General features: G+C 44.5%; 1 protein-coding gene across 11 annotated transcripts in view; it reads left to right on the forward strand.

Annotated features, from left to right (window-relative positions):
- TP63 (tumor protein p63) overlaps positions 1-19749 on the forward strand; it is a 162065-nt gene that overhangs the window by 81747 nt on the left and 60569 nt on the right. The window contains exon 1 of one of the 11 annotated variants that reach the window (XM_062606301.1): positions 10143-10355. The exons of 9 other annotated variants lie outside the window; for them this stretch is intronic. In XM_062606301.1, the coding sequence (XP_062462285.1) occupies positions 10314-10355 (42 nt within the window). In that variant the 5' untranslated portion in view covers positions 10143-10313. Of the gene's footprint in view, positions 1-10142; positions 10356-15043; positions 15185-19749 lie in introns of those variants that run through there. One more of the 11 variants, XM_062606303.1, reaches the window with a different exon arrangement.

Below are 19749 nucleotides of genomic sequence, written 5' to 3' on the forward strand. Positions count from 1 at the left end.
TCAAAAGTGAGAGCTTCAGCTCTGTAACTTCACTGTTCTCCTTTATACACAAAGATGGAGATAAAACCAGGCTGTAGGGAGAGACTGGATGTGGCCTGTCTAGGACCTGAAGGTATTGAGGCTCTCCACTTCAGCTCTCACACTAATGAGTTGGTATTTGATACTTCCTAATGGAAAGAAACCTTTCCCAGTTTTAACGTGCTGTAGGCCCGTGGAAGAGCTACTCCAGCCAACCTGCACAGAATACATTTGCCATGCTGCAGTGCAGTGAGCTAGAGAGGAGTGGGACTGAGGACTCTGCAGAGCTACCTTGTCCCAAAGTGACTGCAGCTCTTTGCATACTCTTAGCCTTCACATCACGTAAATCAGCTCAACAGTTCATTTAGTGGTCATACACTGAATTCCTGGGTCCCTGGGAGCCCATCACCTGGGAATTGTGGTCAGGATCAGGTGTGCAATAATATGATGGACAGGCATAAGAAAACCCAACCCACTGTCCAGAAGGATGTCTATTGAGCCCAATCCAATGCTTTAACAGATATCAGAGCCTGCACTTCAGTATTAATTTTAGTTGCTTTCTTGGAAGTGTTTTTCTGGGTTAGGAGAACTCCATTTGCTGCAAGGTAATGGTTGAAGAAACAGATGACAGCTGGTTAAGGGGTGGTGGGACTGCAGGGCAGGGAGGACATCCCTGTGTACTGACAGCAGAGCAAGGAGTTGGTGTGGCATGTGTGGTGTGGTTGAGCAGTGCAGGAAGAGTGTCTTGATGCAGAGACTGACTATGTGTGCTTCGCAGGTCTGTGGCAGGTGCCACAGCCCTGTGTTATGTTGGGAAATGGTTTTGCACCTGGAGGATAAGGACGATTTGATAAGTAGATATGGCAAAGTGGGTTGTGTGGCGTCTATTTCCATGTCTAAGTATTCCCAGCTTGACTGTAGAAAGGAAGGAAGGGCTCTGTACAGCCCAGGGATGTGATCAAAGCTTTTATTACTGTCTGGATTGTGCTTGAGAGAGTTTGTAGCTTGCCAAGTTTCTCTTCTTTGTGGGTATTTGTTCGTTCCAGAGTGTGCAAAGAAAGTTGAGATTATGCAAAGGCATTTCCATAATGAGCAAATGCATTATTCTGTTGGAAGTTTCCCTCCAGCGCCTCTCTTGTTTGCAGTTGAACTCATAAGCTCTCCTAATTTAGACTTGTCTTTGTAATTCTGCTGAATGTTTAATTTTCTGCAGCGTAGGTCTCTCCAAATGATCTAATCATCTCATTTAGGCTTGCAGATCTACATCCAGAAATGGTCAGTTCTTTCAAATAAAAGGTGCACTTAGAGAATGCGTTTGTACGTTGTTTAGCAAAAGTCTGAAGACTTCTCTCATTCTGTGCGTAGTAGGGCTCTAAAGACATATTTATGTTTCTTTAAAGTAATTTTTCACTAGCTCCCTTTCCTGTGCTGTTTTGCCCTAGCTGTGGCTGCAGACCAGGGCTGCCTGAATTTCTTTCTCTAGCAATGCAGTCACTTGACAAGTATCTTTATACCAAGTGTTTAATTTTTAATGCCAATTCCCTAAATTCTCAGTGGTACTGGAAGACAACAAACGGGTGTTCTGGCTGCTATGCTATATAAGCGTGTATAAGATTCCTTTAAATATTTCTGCCCTTTCAAGTATCTTGCTTTGCATTCATCTTGTAAGGAATAAATTAATTTTAAGCTGAAAATCACAGACTCTTCTGGAAGAGAGCAATGTGTGAGATGGGGTACTTTGTGCTCATTCTGGCCTGGCTCCTCTGGAGGTCTGGCTTTAACTCCCCGACTCATATTGTTACTAGCACTTGAGGTGGAAGAGTGTTGCAATTGCGAGGCCTGTCATCTGCCTACACGCAAATGCTTCCAAACAAAAGAAGCAGTTGCTTCAGAAGATGTCTTCCCCAAGCAGCTAGGCCTGCCTCCAAAGGCTTCCATGGTGCTGCACGTGCTCCTTGCTTAAGTATGGAGCAATAACGCATTAGCACTTATTTCACATCTTTAAAAGGTCTGCACAAACACTTAATTAAAAGGCATCTTGATCTTGTAGGCACTTTTGCCTCTGGAGCAAATTTATGCTGTCTGATGGGAACTTCACTCTATGTTTCTATCGAGATGATAGGAGCCCCTTCTTTTCTTTTTTTTTTTTTCTTTTTTTCTTTTCCCTCCTCCTCAAACTATAAGCATAATTCCCATATTTGTTGGGAACAGTTTGATTGGGTTAGAGCCTGTAAGTGATAAACCCCTTGGGCAACTGGTGTTTCAGCAAGCCACGAAGCACATCTTGAATATCAACAGAAGTGGTGAGGCTATCCCAAAAATTTGCTTTCTTCTAGACTTTGTGGACTTCATTATTTTGTTCATTTTGAGCAAAACCCCAGTAAATGGGGTTTGGCGTTGTTTTATTTTGTTTGTTTTTTTTTTTTGTTTTTATTAAGCAAATTGATGGAAGAAGGAAGATGAAGCCTTTTTCTCTTGTTAGCTAGCAGTAGGGTGACGAAATTGAGCTGCCCATATCCATCCAAATGAAAACTTTGCTGAGCTTTGTGGCACTCCACTTTGTGAGGTGAGATGGATGGAGAGTATCTTGCAGTGCTGTTGCAAGCTGCAGTGCTGTCTGTGCCAGGAGAGGGGCCAGGCACATGGGACGTTTCCTTTTGTGCTAAGACAAACCTGGAGCACAGCCCTGGGAGCATCCGCTCTCCTTCCTTGCCCAACACAGCCAAAGCGAATGTGCTGCAGTGAGCTGTGTGGCGTAGCTTTTGTTTTTAAAGTCCTCTCTTGCATTAATTGGGATTCTTGCTTTGAAGAAAGTCTTATGCATCCAAAGTCTCACTATATATGTTGCTTTGTGGTTCTGCCCACAGTCCTGTTAATGACTATTATTTTTCCTCCAGTATTTCAAGAGGAGACTTTAAAGTAATATTTTCTTCTCAATGTCTCTACCATCTGCTTTCCATGTCACTGTTACTGATTTGATAGCATTGAAATTGATGAGGGGGTGAATTGTCAGGCAGCCACAGAAAATTAAATCGGTCTCTGTGAAGTGTAGATTAAGGAGTGGTTTGTGGTCTATGTTAGTTTGCTTACTGCTGAATGAACTCTTTGCTAATCAGTGTCTGAATTTTCAGAAATTAATGAAAGATCAAAGGAGTTTTCAGTAACAAACATAACTGTCACTCTAAAAGCATGTCACTCTAAAAGCACCATATCTCCAGGCTGCTTAAAAAGAAAGCAAAGAAAAAGATACCTTAAAGCAGTCTTCTTTTTGAGGGCATGGATGGGTACAGTGGACCTCATGGTGATGTCCAGGCTAGACTAAAATTAATCAAGTCAGAAACTAAAGTGTTCGATCTTCTGGGGAAGGTCTCTGGCCACATAACTGAACCCTACGGCTGTTCACTCTGTGGTGGTCATTGGATATGGTGGTGGGCTGAGGGTACCCAGATGAAGACCAACACTGTAAAATGCAACACCTCTGCATAGGAAACAAGGAACAAAGAGGATCCTTGGTTGCACTGGGTTATACCTTGTGGTCCAGCACATCAGGGCAACATAGGGTAATGGCTATGTGCTCATGTGAGAAGCTCATGTGAGAAGCACATAAGGAGCCATCAGTTGCAGGGTCAGGGTTTAACCAGAGGTTTGAGAGACTGTTCTCAAATTATTGCAAATGGGTAACTTTAAAAAAAAAAAAATATTGGATTATTGTACAAAGTGGGAGGGATTTGGCAGCAAAACAGAGGCTGGCTAGAAAGAGCTGCTGTGATTGTGCATTTATGAACGGTTGTGCATTTCCTGAGAGCAATCTGTAGTTTATACAAGATAAGGGAAGAACAGCACTTTCCCCTCAACTGCTTATGCAAGAACAATCCTGGTCTGTCAACAGTTGCTCCTCTCTCATAATTAAAAACAAAGACTCTAATCTGTCACTATCTCCTGTTTTTCCCTTTGCCTGGCTGGAACAATCTGTCTCTGGGATGCAGGTTTGTGCCATGACCCTGTCCCACCTCTAGCTGGAGGGATGAGGCTGTTCGTGCTGCTCAGGAGCAATTTTTGTAATTTTCTTATGTAATTTCTTCTCCCTTACTTTTACAAGTATTGGGGGTGGGGATAGGGAAGTGGATGGAGTGGGGACAGCAGTGGCACAGGTCAAGCATGCTGTGCTCCGAAGACCCTAATCGGGGAAAAACTCAGTTTGAATGTCGAGGGTTGTTACTCCAACAAAAGAGCTGTTGATAGCAGAGGCTTGAACCCCTAAGATCCCCTGATCATTTCTCCATGCACCAGTGTCTGCTGACCCATGGTTTTGCAGTCATCAGTGCAGAATTGTCTGCTCAAGTGTCTGCTGACCTCTGGTTTTGCAGGTTTATCAGTTGCCTTGCAAAGATCTCTGTGTACAGATAGTTGGTTCCTTTTATCTCTAAGCTTTTTTAGTAAAAGCAACTGTTTTAAAGAGTCACTAGTGTACATAAAAGTCGAAAAATTGTGTAAAATGAGCAGCAGGAATAAACAGACAACACTTTCTGATAAATCACCTGTATGCTCTGTGCCCATCCTGTCTTATGGTAAATGTGGGAAGTGTTGCCACTTGGGTGGAAATGACTCCCGTGATGGGGCTGGAGGGAGTTCGGCTGTGAAGATGGCAGGGAAGGTGTGGAGACCTTGCATCACCTTGGCTGGAGAGCTGGATCTCTTCAGAAGAGTGTTTTGCTCTCTTAATAAACGGAACTCTGCAGCTGAAGGGCAGAGTCCTCAGGGGCTGTGTGTGCCCTTCCTAAACCAATATTGCACTGTGGTTGTGAAGGGAACTGGTTTTCTTTCACAATTCCTTTCCACCTTCCCTCTCCCTGCTCCCCCCTTATAGCGTTATCTCCTGACATGATGCCATTAACTCTCTAATTAGCCCTAGGGGTGTTCTGGGGGAGATAACGAGACTGTAAGAGCTCAAATAAGCAGCGTGCGCAGATGTTTACCCAGGGTCGGAGGGCAGGGCTGTTGTGACAGACGATTGCCTTGGGGAGAGCATGCTCCCTGGGGAGAAGGAGAAGCCGACCTGTGCGGTGGGCAGAGCGGGGCTCTCCTGCCCTTGGCGAATCCATCTGTTTACCCTGCACTTTCAAAATGGGGGGGGCGCGGGGCTCGAGTAATGTGAGTTCCTTGGAAGAAGGGATTGATCCTCAGTATCAAGCAGTTGCAGCAAGGGCATGATTCTGCCTTGACGTTTCAGACACTTGAGTGCTTTCCAAAGGAAGTTCTGGGCATCACACCTACCCCGAGCCAGTGGTGGAGAAGCCCGGAGGGCACTGAATCTGTGCTCGCGGATGCAGCAGAGCAGTTAGCTCTGTGGGAGCTGGGGGTGCCCGTTCCTCTGTTGCATAGGGATGATCTGCATTTCCCATGCAGTGCATGGAGCAGCCTGCCCCGGGTGCGCAGAAGGCTGTATCCAGTCAGCAGCTGGCAGGGTGCTGCCTTCCAGCAGCATCTCTTTTTTAGTTTATCTTGCCGTATATGATATTTTTTTTTTTTTTTAAGGGGGAAGTCCCTGTTTCAGTATGAGCTGGGCTCTTTCACCTCTTCCCTATGGTTTGAGCAGTGAAGACCAGCTTTGCCTGAGTTTTTGAGAAGGGAGGGTGACTTTTGTGTTTTTTGAAAGCATTTTTTACTTGCTCTCGAGCCTGGTTACCTGTTACTGCAGTCTATCACATCTGTTCCTGTGAAGTCTTCACTGGAGAGACTCCCAAAGCCAGTTGGCAGAGGCTTGTTTTCTGAGCGTTCAGCAGTTATTCAGATGTAACAAACAAAAATAAAACCAAACCCAAACCAAGCCCCACATTCTATTTTTTCCCTCCTCCTTCTGTTATCTCAGTCCTAATTTGTAAACATGTCTGAATGAATGTCACACTCCGTGGTGACGCGGTTCATCCAGATGCTATTTTTGTAAGAGTGGAGAGGTCTGAGCAGACGATTTTATTTCTTTGATCTGCAGGAAATTCTGCATGAGCCTCCCAACAAGTGGGCGGGTGCATGCGTGCACACGGCCCTTCTATGAGAAATTACACAATGCCCAATTAACAGTACAGTTGGGGCAATGACATTTTTAATCATCATGAGTTAGCGCACTTGCCTTGCATCCAGGAAGGGTTACTGAGAACTTGTGAGAGGTACCAGTGAGAGAGGCTGGGACGAGCTGTAGCAGCATGGGGAAAATGCATTCAAACAAAGAACCTGAATCAGCAGTTTGACTGGGCTGGTGCCTCATTTTGGAAACCTAGGGGTCTTGTTTGTGTGTTACTGCATTCTTCAGCATACCAGCAAGAGTCACAAAGTGTTGCCAGAAGCTTTCGAGAATATCTGAGTCAGACCTGAGAGGGTTGCTGCTGAAACTTTCAAATCTAACTGGCAATTATTATTTTTACTTCAGTATTGGAGGTAAATTGTCTTAAAGAGGTTTCCTTTCCTGAGGCTGAGCTGCTGTGCTTCAACTCAGTCTAACTGAACACCAGAAATGTGAAGTGCCAGGCTTTGCACAGCTCCTGATGCTTTGGGTTGATTTATTTATTTTCTAGTTTGTTCTTTTCCTGTTTGGAGTGAGGGAGAGCTAGTTGGGCTAGAACAGAGTTAAACTTGTTCATCTGGCCTCAATAAAAAGTAATTAATTTTTACATGTGAGAGGGTCTTTGCCTGAATCTGTTTACTTTCTCTGACTAGGCTAATTGGTATAACAAGGTATAATCTGTTTGCAAAGATTGTCTTGCCATGACTTTCAGCCATCACAGTTGCAACAGGATTGGTGCTGGTGTTTCCCTTGGAGACCTGTCCAGAAGGCTCAGATGAATAATAACTGTCACTGTCTCATTGCTGAGAAGTGAGTGTGCAGTTTGAGAAGGTGGGGGTCCCTTTGGTATTGTGACTCAGTCATTTAAGCATGCATTATTTCAGGGAGTCAAGTTTTCATCTGAAAGCCTCTAATGATGCTACCTCACTGCCATTAGGTTGTTGGACACTCATCTGTGGGAAATTTTGGGCATCTGCAAAAGGAGAGAATCAAATGAGACTCCAGGAACTTTTCTTTCTTATGGTAAAGCAGAAAGGCAAGTGATCAAGCCTCTTACTCTTTTCTTGCACCATCAGTGTCAATGTGAAAATTCAGGGCATGACATCAGCACATGGAATGGGGGGAAGCATCTTATGAAGGGGGTGCATTTAAGTCTGAAGCCAGTGAAAGAAATTTTACAGCCCTGGCGTGATGAGAGGGTACACTTGTGCCTGTACTGTAGCAGCATTGGTGGGTGCAGTGTCTTGTGTGTGCTCTATTATCTCCTGTCACCCCTGGTAGGGTGGTGGTGGCCTCCTTTGTGTCACTTGTGAATGACTGATTTGCAAAAAGCCTCTCTTCCAGCATTCACTTCAAGATGACCGCACAGGCTAATGCCTCTAAAACACTGAGCCAGGTCAGGGCTGTGTGTACAGAGGGCAGAGATTTGTGCTGACGTGTCAGTTTATTCATGCTATATATGCTTCTCCTCATGTTTGACATGCAGATCTCTTTGGATAAACTTCCACATATCTCTGTGTATCTGGGTGTTGCTTCACCCACAACCACCTCCAGCCACCTGTGGGACAGAAGATGGCTGCTACCTAGCACAACAGTGCTATATAAATGACTTGGAAAAGGGGATCTTCTGAGCTTCATAGCACAGCTAACGAAAGAGGTTTTTGCAATGACTAGCTGAGGTTGGGGCATCTATGTATGTACCTTCTCCTCCTCATTCCTTCCCCTCCATAGCTTTTGATCTCATGGGCCAGTATCAAAAACCTGAGAGAAATCGGGAGTCAAAATATTCCTCTGAGCACAGCATATTTTCCTCACTATTAGACAACAGAAAACCTACAGGTGATTTCCAGCTCCATGCAAACTTTTCAGTGGTGCTGCAAAGTTTGGCTGTTGGTACTGTGGCTGCTCCCAGTAAACCTTGCCTGTATCTCCAGATTAGTGCCTGTGTGGCTTTTTGGCTTGTACCCATCTTGGGTGAGATCAGGTAAGCATGCAGCCTTACCTGATTTCACCCTAGGCTCACCCAAAGCATAGCCTCTGGTGTTAGGCGGTGGCAGAGAAGATGGAGAGGAGGGGAAGGGTCTGCAGCAGTGGTCTACTGAGTTGCTGTGATGTAGGAAACCTGCTATGTGCTCACCATGCTTTTGCTGGTAGTTCAGGAATGCTGAAGGTGTGTGTGGCCCCGACCCAAGCTGGGATGTTGCTGGTGGTGGTAGGTAGGTTTCTATCTGGGCTGGGGAGGGCTCAGTATTCGTCTCTGAAGCCTGTTCTTTGAAGCACCTCCTTGCATAGTCCTCAGTGAGAAGGCATTCGGAAGGTGCACTGGGAAAGCTTGCAACCTTTTACTCTTGTGCCCAGCAGTGCTCTGCTGAGCTGTGCTTGCAGTGTTAGAGCTAAATGAGATATCTACCCTGCTTCTCATGGAGAAGAGCTGTTGCAGAGTAGAGAGGGCACTGCAATTGTGCTGCTCTGTGCTTGTGCTTGTGTTGGTTCCTGCCTGGATGGTTTTGCCCCATTTTATCAGAGGCAATCTTTTGCCTGTTTCCAGCCTGGTGTGAGCTTGCAGTGTTCTTTAATTCACAGATTGGTAAGAAGTCAGTGATGGCTTCTGCTGCCGTTGTGCTGAAGAAGGCAGCCTAGAGAGCCGTTAGCACGCTAAGCAGCACAGCCCACTTACCTTCATCTTCCTGTGAACCTGGAGTCCCCTCCCTTTTGTGCCCGGAAAGTTGGGGTTAAATGATGCCCAAAGGCAAGGGAGTCAGCGTGGCAGGAGCAGTAGCAGCTCCAGGGCAGAGGCTCAGTTGCAGAAGTGTTGAAGCCACGGGTGGGTTTCAGCCCTGACCGGAACCCCTCTCCCCCCCTGCAAAGCACCTGTGGGTCAGTTGCTCACTAACCGCGGCGGGAGGTTTGGTGTTGGCTGTGAGCGCTTGCAGTTCATGGGGGTGCTCAGCAGCTAGGCACCGGTCTGCCTGACGACAGGTCCTCAAATAAAAGTCTGAAGCGTTGTCATTAGGCTGGGAGGACAGGCGGCTATGCTCTGATCTGGATGTTTTGTTTCCTCTCTTCCCCCCTCCCCACCCCTTAAAAGGTGTTTTGTTTCCCCTTGCTCGATGGCGCTTACCCTGCTCTTTGGGAGCAGGCGAAAACGAGCCGGCTTTTGTTCTCGCCGTGCATCTCGCCCGCTCAGTGGGATGGCGGTGGACCCTTTCCAGTGGGGCGGTTCAGAGCGGCTCATGGTGAGCCAGCTCTGCTCTGAGAGGGCAGCCGGTGCTGCCACAGCCCAGACCTTGCACTGCCGGCACGGTCCGGGCATCTCTGCCGGGACAGTGTGGAGGATCTTGTCTGCTCATTCAGAGTAAAATCACAGTGAGGCCATTCTGTTCTGCCCGTCTGCTCATTCTGTTCTCCCACAGGTCGAGTCTCGGCTAAGTCCTTCTCCTGTCTTTCAGTTTGCTGTGGGCACAGAGTCCAGGTAGTTTTTACTGAGCAATACTGAACAACTCTTCCCATGTATTAATTAAAAATTGTGAGTCCTTTTGGATCAGTTGGCTTTTTCCCTTTTTTTTTTGTTTGGTTTGGTTTTTGTTGTTTTTTTTTTTTAAATGCTGCAGCAGCTAGAGACTCGGGTGTGCCACTGCGCTGCCCTTCTCAAGCATTGCATCGTACTCCTGTCCCGAACACTTTGGGTTTTGGTAGCGGCAAAGTCCATGCATGAAAACAAACCAAACCCTGGAGTCTTCTCAGAAAATAAGTAAGTTGGAAGTTTCTTGAAGCGACTCCTTTGGAGCAACTCCATGGCTGTCTTTTGAGTTCCCAAATTCATAGAAAAGTGACAAGGGAAAGTTATAGTTTCTTTTCTCTCTCTTTTTCCTTCTTTTACTTTTTTTTGGTGTGTCATTCCCCCCCCCTCTTCGCTTCCCTTCGCTTTTTAGAGATTGGTGATAAGGAATTCTAACTACTTAATGAGCTGGGAGAGGCCTCTCTCCATTGGAGTGGAGGACTCCAGGTGGCACTTTGACAGATTGGACAGGTAAAGCAGGAGAGCCCCACCTCCTCCTCCTTGCCTATAGTTAGGTATATAAGAGAAACTTCAATTATGCGGAGAGGCACACTCTGAGTCCTGTTATCTTCCAAGTAGCATCACATATTTTTAGGGTCTTCTAGGGGGTGGGAGGTGTTTGTCAAAATCCTGGAGCCAGAAGAAAGAACAGCAGCATTGATCAATTTGACTGCTAACATGTTGTACCTGGAAAACAATGCCCAGTCCCAGTATAGCGAGGTAAGGATTCTAGGTTTGCGTTATGATATCTTCACTATATTTTTGTGGTTGGTGAATTTGTACGATTTCTTCACCCCTGTAGCCCTGAAGTTAGGTGTGGAATACACACTTGCTTTTCTGAAACTTTCACACTTTACAATGTGAAGTGGAGTTTGCTGGGCTAGGTATCTGTATGAGAGTGATCTTTCACATTTGGGACAGTGAATTTGTTTTGGGAAGCTTGATGAGCCAAATAATTCTCTTCACTGGAGGAGCAAGACTAAACAGTCACTTATGGGCAGAGCATACAGATAGTGTTCCCCTAGCAGTCGGAACAGTATCTGTGATGACAGCATAGTTCATTTACTGCTCTTTTATTGCTAAAATTGCTGCTCGTGGTTTAACGTGGATGGTATATAGGAAATAACAAAAAAAAAAAGCATTATAAATCCTTCTTAGATTATCTTTTTAAGTAAAATAAGACGCAAACCAAGGTTCTCTGCTGCAAATGTTGCATTAGCTTCCACACCAATAACTGTTTTACTCAGTGCTGTTAATACTTTGCCTCATGTCTTACAGCAGCAGAGAGATTTTATATAGGGTTTTGTCTAAACATATATTGTATGAGGATGGATGTGTGTACAATGGATGCATTTTGTTTTCCACTGCTCTTTGCACTGCATGGGCGCCCGTGGAAGGCAAACTGCAGTTGCAGCTTTGATTTTGTTTTTTTTTCCTTTGTGAGGGTTTTGTTTTTCTTGTTTAACTGTCTTTAACCTGCTGGGTTGATGCATTGTAAGGTGACAGTGGAGAGAATTGCCACACACTGTGCAAATCTTTGAGGAAGTTACCTGGGGTTGAGAGAGATCTAACAACAATATTGGTTTACATTCCAGTGGAGACAGCAGCTGTGTTGACACTCGTCAGAATGGCAATGCAGCAAAAGCTCCCCTGTGTGAATGTGATTGCACGCGCGTGTGTGTAGTCCTGGTCAGAATGCTTCAAGTGGGGGCATAGTGTGAGACCCAAAGCATACAGGAGCTCAGCCACATGGAAAAGAAAACAAAATAGGAATTGCAGGGCCGAAAGCCTGGCTAGGTGATGTGGTAGCTGGTGAGAAAAAGCCTGTTAAAAGTACACTTGGGGCTTGCACGCCTGGGATCACAGGTTTGCAGTTTGGGGAGAGCAAGGGATAAACTGAAACCATTGTGCTTTCCCTGTCCCCTTCTGCAGAGAGTACAAACTCCCAGTGTATATATGGTCCCTTGCTGTTTCTGCTGTATGGAAGACTCAAATTGGCTGCTCCTTTTCTATTTTTTTAACTCGTGGTTAATTATAAACTCTTAAATGTGGAGAGAGCACTTCTTGGAGTGTTTGCTTGGCGTTATTTGTCTGCTGCTATCTGATCAACTTTCACTGAATAGCAGCGGTGGGGCTGTGGAGTCCCTATGGTTGACTTGCTGGGCTCATCTGTCAGAAGCGATGTGTTCAGGAGCATTCTCACTCCACTTAAATGGCGCTCATCACTGTTGCTGTCAGAGGAGGGTTTTTAAAAGGCTTTAACTCTGATTTTAACCCTCCCCAGGCCTCTTTTCACATCCTGGATTTGAACATGGTGCACCAACTTTGTTCACCCGGTGAAGTGTTTGTTGTATGCTGGGGAAGAAAAACTCAACATTGACTTGGCTTTATTTCTGAGGAAGAGCAACCATTCTAATGACTCGTCTCAAAAGAGGGAGACTTGTTATTGCTCAATTAAAATATATTGGTGATGATGAACCTCGCCCATTCTAAGCCTGAAAACAAGATGTAGGCTTTGGCATGGTTTCCTTAAAAAAGAAAAAAAAAAATAAAAATAAGTAAAAGCCTCAGTGTGGAAATAGAAGTAGCAATTTGTTGCATCTGGTGCTTGCTGGAATTTAGATCTTTGGAGCTGTTACTGGACTGGGCAGATGGGACCCATAGCAAACCATTAAAAACTTGGTGTAGACTGTAGTTTGGGTTTAAAAATGGGCAAAATAACTTAAGTACTTTTTAAGTTCCTGGAATCAAGTTTTAATATTGAGAGCAGGGAGTCCCTTCCTACCTGAAACCCATGTGTTGGGTGCTTTGCCCAGCCACCTCGGGATGCTCATTGCCTGCTTGCAAATGCTGAGCTCTACCCTTTGCACCCAGTGGTGGTACAGTGTGTTCCACCCTGCAGCCTGGGAACCAGCCCTTGTGTAAGCCCCTGTGCAGGTTGCAGGGTCAGGGTGGTGAGCTTGCACCATCACCTACAGCGCCCATGCCCGCAAGCACTGTGCCGGCTGCCATGGTGAGATGACGAGTTCTTCCCAAATGGGCAAAATCTGGTTGAGAAGAAGCTGTGAAAGGGGAGAAGGGTGTTGAAGTGAATCACAGCCCTGAAAGGCTGGAGGTGGAACCTGCCCCAACCACTTTTCCACATTAACCTAACCCTGCATTTGATCTGGGTTGACTATAAGAACAACTAAGCTCTTTGTTGGCAGAGCATTGGACTTGATGACCCTGGAGATCCATTCCTGTGTGTTTATGAGTAGGAGATGTGAAAAGGAGAGAGGCACTGAGGTGGTTATAATGGAGTGATGAGGTACTGATGAACAGAGCCCTTTGGATCTCATTGTGTCTTCCTATCTCATCTCCATACCTGGAATTTTAGGTGTGCACAAATGGTTGTGGAGGAGCATGCACAAAATTGGGTGCGAATTGGGTATCTGCAAATTTGTCCAGTCTTGTCCAAGTTTCCCGTGTGCTGGGAGGGGAGGATGCAAGAGATAGGTTCCATTTGCAGACTCTGGATTCTGCACTTCGGCTGAGATGCTGATGCAGAGTTTGGAGTGTTTGCTAAAATCAAATTAAAGCATTGCCAAAAGAATAAACACATCTTGTTCTAACACTGATAAGAAATGTGTGCCGTGACTTTGATTATATCCTTCAACCTTCTTAAAGATCTTCCTGCTCTTTGTAGGAGAGAGACAAATTAAGGAATCTCTTTCTGTTAAGATGTTTATCACAGTTTGGGGAGGGGAGTGCGGGAAAACTACTTTTGGACTAAAACATTTTGTGCTCTGCTTTATGGCTTTTTGGCAGCATTCCTTCACACTGGAAGTTAAGAAAAACTGTATACAGATTGATGAAAATATCTTTGAGGTTTAGGATAGCCTGTTTAGAAAGGTGTGGGTTTGGTTATTTTTCTTTTCCCTCTTAGCTTTTACAATAATAATTCAAGTGTGTATTTGAGCTGTAGTGCCCTGGATGCAAGTCCTTCCTCTTTGCAGAGCAGATGTTTGTGTCTCTGGTGGTGGCCTGCAAGGATGTCTTGAGGGAGCTCGACCTCCTCAGTAAGAGGAAAATTTCTTGCATCTATCTTGAACATTGGTTCAGCAAACCTTAATTTAAGGTTAAGGAATCTGGGAATTGAGCTGTAGCTAATTTTTGAGCACCAGATTCATTAATATATAGTGAATGTGTGACAGGCTTATTATCATTGCTGTCAGCTTGGATTTGGCTGTGAAATACCAAAGAGGACAAAACCACAGCCACTCTGGTGCTGCTTTCCTCAGCTGTTTTTGGCCCATGGCATTGGTCACCCCAACTGCATTTGGCAGAGGCTGTTCTCCTCATGCCATCCTTTTTCTGTGGCCTTCAGCCAAACCTGGGGCAAAGGAAGAGGTCTCTGAGGAATGCTGCCTGGTCACTCCCCAGGAAAGCAGTCTCCCTTCCTCTAGTCTGGAGATACTAGGGAGAAAGGCTCATCTGTGCCATACCCTCTACAACCCACAGCTCATCCTATCCCAGGATGAAAGCACTTGGAGAGATGCTATATGAAGCCTAGTGAGTTTCTCAAGGTAGGTTTTGGCTAAACCTGACCCTTTTTCCTGGTTCTTCCTCCTCTTATTTGTGACAGTGTCTCAGGATTATGCTCGCTTCTAGTAGGCCAATAAGTCCTGATCCTCATGAGGAAAACTCTCTGAGCTATACCAGTTTGAGGTATGAGTGCTGTGCCTTTCAGTGGCCTCTGTTGTTTGAAATGGTATCAACACCCTGCACATTTGGGCACAGTCTCTCTATTAGGAGCAAGAAATAGGGAGATACATTCAGGGTTGTGCTCCTTGACAGTGTTCAGCTGCAATTCCAGCTGTACTTATATGTATCCATCCTTTGCTTTGCTGTAATTGCATTTAAGGGGCTAAAGTTTTTGTCATGTGACATCTTCTGTACAGGCTTGTGAGGCACGCGTCTTACTCTTGGGCTGCAACAGTCTTCTGCAAGGATTTAGAGGCCCTGTATGGCCAAGTACCTTTTCCTGTGATATGTTTTAAAACTGCAGTTCATTTGCGAAGGTTTAACCTGAGATAGAAGAGCCAAAGGTTAGATATGCCTGTATCTGTTGTTTGAAAAGACTCAGGGTGCTACTGCCCTTTTTGTGTCTGCCAATGAAGAGATTGAAGTAGTCTGGAGAGATAAGCAATGGGAAGCTAAGACCTGCCTCTTGCCGTGTGCTCCCGTTTCCCTCCCAACTTAAATAAGAGGGCCACTCTGGGGGAAAAACACAAGGAAGGGTAAGAGTTGAGTATGTTTCGGATGAGGGTCCAACCACTTATTGGAGTGAGCTTGCTATGCATGGATAGTCATCTGTTGTTTCATAATAAGTTAACGAAAAATTCTGGTGATGTCAGTATTGACAGTAGCGGTAATCTGTCCCCCATGTTGAGCAGTGAATTGAGGATGTTACCAGGAGAAGTCCTCCCCTTGCTTTAGATGGAGGAACTGGACCTTTGGCAGTCTAAGGCTGTGAGTGTAGCTCAGAAATAGGTGATTGTAACCTGCCTGTGAGTGGAAAGAATGAATGTGTCCTTTACAAAAATGAAACCTGATGAGGTTCTGCCCTTCTGCATAGCATTAACTTCTCAGTGTATAGTATGAAACACTTCTGCAGAAATCAGGATAGTTGGCCATGTGTAAAATGTCATAACTGCTCAGTAACACGTTTTGTAGTTTGCACAGTAATGCAATTACACTAAACAACATTGGAAATTGCATCTCCGTTTTACAATTTTCTGCACTTGGAATGAGGGTTAATAAGCAGTATGAAATTAGGGACAGGAGATCTTCTCAGTTGCTGGCAAATTGTTAGCTTGCCTCATTTGGCAAAAAACTAATGCTAGATATTTCTAGAATGAAAATGTTTTCACCGTGAAAGGTGGAAAAGAGCTTCCATTGCAGTAGAGTGAGGATGTTTTACGTTTTGAACTGGTGGTTGTAACGGATCCATTTTTGTTTGCTGTAAAATGGTCTCAGTTGAGACAGGATGAAATTATCCATACACTTTCTGTTCAGGATTATCCCTTGTGGAAAACAAGAACTGCTGTTTTGACTGGTTATTTTTATCAGTCTGATGGCTTGAATCTTCCACAGTATCACGAACACCTGAATTCTCAGATTTCTTCTGACACAGGCCCAGTTATGCTACCATTTAACTCCCTCGGGAGCTGTTATTCTTTCTTTTTACTTTGCTTTTTTTTAATAACAAAGTAATGGTTTTAAGTCAAGTGAAATTGCTTTTCTTTTCTCCCTGAGCGTAGAGAAACAACGGAAAGAAAATTTGTCTGCCTTGTATGTTTCAACCCATCTGACGGCAACCTTTTGGGTTGTGTCTGCCAAGCTACGCCTGGTGGAAGGGTTTATTTCCATCTGTGGCTCTGTTTTCTGTGAGACACAAACTTCACTAGCTCCATGAGGAAGACATGGCATCTGCAACAGGAAAGCTGTGGATATGGGATTTGAGAGGGTATAAATTGTGTGCTTTGCGCTTTCTATCCTCTGGAAGATGTTGGCTATAACTAGTGAAGAAACTACTTATTTCATTATCATGAAGGGCTGAATAAAAGTGGGTGTTGCCTGGCTCAAGGCAAATTTTAAATTCTATTTACAAAATGTTCCCACTTAAAAAAAAAAATCTGGAAACGCTTCAGAAAGGAGCTCTTGCACCGATGGATTTGTGCTAGACACTGTTAAGCCCTGTTATTTTTCTGGCACTGCCTCCAACGCCTCTTGAGAATGTGCAGAGTAGGCAATAAAATGAATGCAACTCTTTTAAAGCAAGGTTGCATAAATCATCAGAAATGAGAGGAGCTTCTCATATACCATCATCAACACTCCATCTATCCTCTCCAGTGGAGAAATGAGCTCAAGCTCTTTGTTTGTGCCCCTTGGCTTGGATTAGTGTCAAGTCACTTTTGGTATCAAGTGGAATTAAGAGGAAAATTATTTCTCTCTAAGGGTGTTTAACCTCAAAGTTGTTTTATTGGTCATTCGGTTTTTTACTTGCACGTGTTTCCTAGGCTCTCTGCTGTGTTGGTGCCATGATCACCTTGGATGGAGTCCCTTAATAACTAACCAAAGCCATGATCTTTAGAGTAGTATGTGAGCTTATCCATGGTTATGCATGTGGGTGAGTCTCTCCAAGTGAATAAACTTGCTGTTCTTCAAAAACTTCCTGGGTGTGTTTTTTTTTTTTCCAGTTATAGTTTTAAATGATTTATGTGAAATTCCAGTTTTCAGTCTCCCAAATGGAGCTTCCCATCCAAGGTTTGCTGTAGCGTGAGATGCTGTAACTGCTGGAGGGATTTAAGAGCTGCTTTCCACTAGGGGCAAGCCATGGGCTAAATTAAAGCCTTAGTAGAGCAGCCCGGGCCAAACAATAGTTTGCAGGTTGTGATTTGGCTGTGAGCTACTAAGAAAGAAGTGCTGTGAAACATAGGGTGAACATATTTCTTAGAAATAAACTGGCTCCCAGGTGAGAGTCTCAACTCTTCTAAGGAAGAAACTATGAGAAGCTTTCAAGGTTTAGCATAGCTGCTTGCAGTTATCTTGAGCAAGGAGCAAATAGAGCCGCATGAGACTTAAGATAATTGGGGGTTTATATCTGTAAGGTTTCTAACACAAGGAGCAAAATCAGTAACAAATGACTGTTCAGGAAATCTTGGACAAGGCACATGAAAGCTTTAGTTTATTGTCTTTGGCAAAGTAAACTTGAATCTTTTTTGGGAATTTGAATCTAAACTTCATGATTTTGTTCGAAATTACTGACCACTGTTACGAGCTCTGTCCACAAGCAAACAACAAACATGAGATATGTGGTTTCTGGCTTTGTGGTTGTGTGTTTTTTTTTTTTGTTGTTGTTGTTTTTTTTTTTAATTTTATTTGTACTATCTTTGAGCCATTTGGGAATTGATCCAAGAACAGTCAATGATATCTTGTATTTTTTGCAAATCCCCTGACACTGCTATTTAACCTGACGTCTTCATGGTACAACTAAAGGAGCAATGCTTTAACCAGGATGTGTGTGTTGGTATCTAGAATAGATAGCTCAAGGTGTGATGTATTTCTGGGCTTGTGCTCAGTTGTCTTCTCTGTTTGGAAGTGGACCCAAGTGGCAAGGCTGGGCATGCCTGAAAATTAATGCATTGATGGAAGCCCAGCAGCCTCTTGGGATTGATTCCAGAGTTTGGATCCGGATTAAAATTCCCCCCCAAGGACTTTGGGAAGTGGTATACAAGGGGACCTGGTGAAATTTGAGATGAGTCCAACTTCCTCAAGATGGCAAGAAGATGAATGTTTTTACCAAGGGCAAGAAAGTGGGAGGAAACGCCCAGTTTAGGGAGGGAAGGGGAAATATTTTATGGTGGGGTAGTGTCTGGGAATGAAAGGGATGAATTGTGTCTCGGCAGATATGAATCTTTCTGTTTTAATTCACATCTAGGAAGTAAATACAGAGAATCTTGCCGAATCTTCTGGGAAGGGCGAGAGGGGAGGAGGTGCAGCGCTGAGCTTTTTGACTGTGCTACTGAGGCAGAAATCCCTGTGCTGAAGTCCAGCTGCATAAGGGACCTGATGCACAGGGATGGTGCATGATGCCTCAGGAGAGGAGGTGAACAGAACAATAGGAATAGGTGGATGTGCTCTCTAAGCCTGTAACCTTATAGGACTTAAGCATGCTGCCAGCAAAATTGTCAAGTCAGCAAGGGATCTCTGCTGCATGGGAAATGACTTATTTAGTAATTTTACTTGGTTTTGGGGAGGGGGGTTGTTTTTTAGGTAATGTCACAATATTTTTGTTCATTACAAATACTCCTTGGGGGCGTGATTGCTGAAAGAAAAGAATAAAATTCTGACTGACTTCTCTGTAAAATTTGGATTCTGCAGATTTAAGTTGCATCCATGAGATCCTCAATAGCCTCTGCAAGCTTTTCCTGTGATTTCTTACTGCTGCTGTTTTACTCTGCGTTTTATCCATAGCTTAAGACTTGACACTCTCAGGAGCACTGGTGGTGAATGACTAGAACTAAAGAGATGAGTGGATTTCCCTCCACCCTCTTTCAGCAGCAGATAAGTATGCAAGAAGTACATAAAAATGAAACTAGAACATGCACTGGCTGGGTGTGATCTAATATTTTTGCAACAGGAAACTACTACTTGAATATTAAGGTGGGAAAGCAGTTGAGATGAGCCTTTGTCAGTCCAGCTGAGCACCTCAAATGTAGATCTCTGAAGCTGTGTGACTGTGGCACCATGTGTTTTAATGTTTGTTGAAGTCAGCAATATTGGATGGGGAGGTACTGAAAAGTGGATTTGGTCATGCTGTTAGACACCAGAGGGCCCATATCAGAGAACCTTGTGGAAATCCTGGGTGTGGTAATGTGATATAGATGGTTGGAGAAAATATTCTTGATGGTTGTAAGTCTGATGGAGTGAAGTCACTGTGGAAGAACTACTGTTTTTACATGCACATGTGTCTAACACATACCCTCCCCCTCTAGATATCAGCTTTTGGATCTGGTGTGTGCAGAGCCTTACATCTTTGGAAAATGCACATAACTCCTGCTCGTGTCTTAGAAGCAGGTTGCAGCAGTGGTGTGTAGCTGTGCTTCTGACATGCACCACAGAGGAAGGGTAGTTAGGGTGGTCTCTCAATTTCATGCATCCTTCTGTACCGAACCCCAACAGATCCTTGGGTGCAGGCAACACCAGCTTGATGCAGGTCAGGAGCTGTTTTAATACAAAAGAAAGTGTTGGAAGGCAAAGCCCTGCCTCCTTTCATTCTCTACAGTTGGGGCATAATCAGTTTGGCAGCCAGCCCTCTTGACTCCCCACTCAGTCTTGAAAGATCCTCAGTCTGCTGTTTGGTGTCTCAGGCTTTTGTGAGCATCATCCTGAAGTTTTCTCACCTGGTTTGGACAGATGGAATGGCCAAATAGAATAGAAAATGCAGTAGGTCTTCCTTTTAATCTATGGGGACTCTCATGCTGCAGTGTAACCCTTTTCCTTTACTTGCTCTAACTTGTTTTAATATGCCCTTTGCCCTCCTATAATTCTTCTTATGAATTCTTATATT

Source organism: Pezoporus occidentalis, unplaced genomic scaffold, assembly GCF_034315485.1.
Source record: "Pezoporus occidentalis ecotype Australia unplaced genomic scaffold, CSIRO_AGI_Poc_V1 ctg95, whole genome shotgun sequence".
NCBI lineage: Eukaryota > Metazoa > Chordata > Aves > Psittaciformes > Psittacidae > Pezoporus > Pezoporus occidentalis.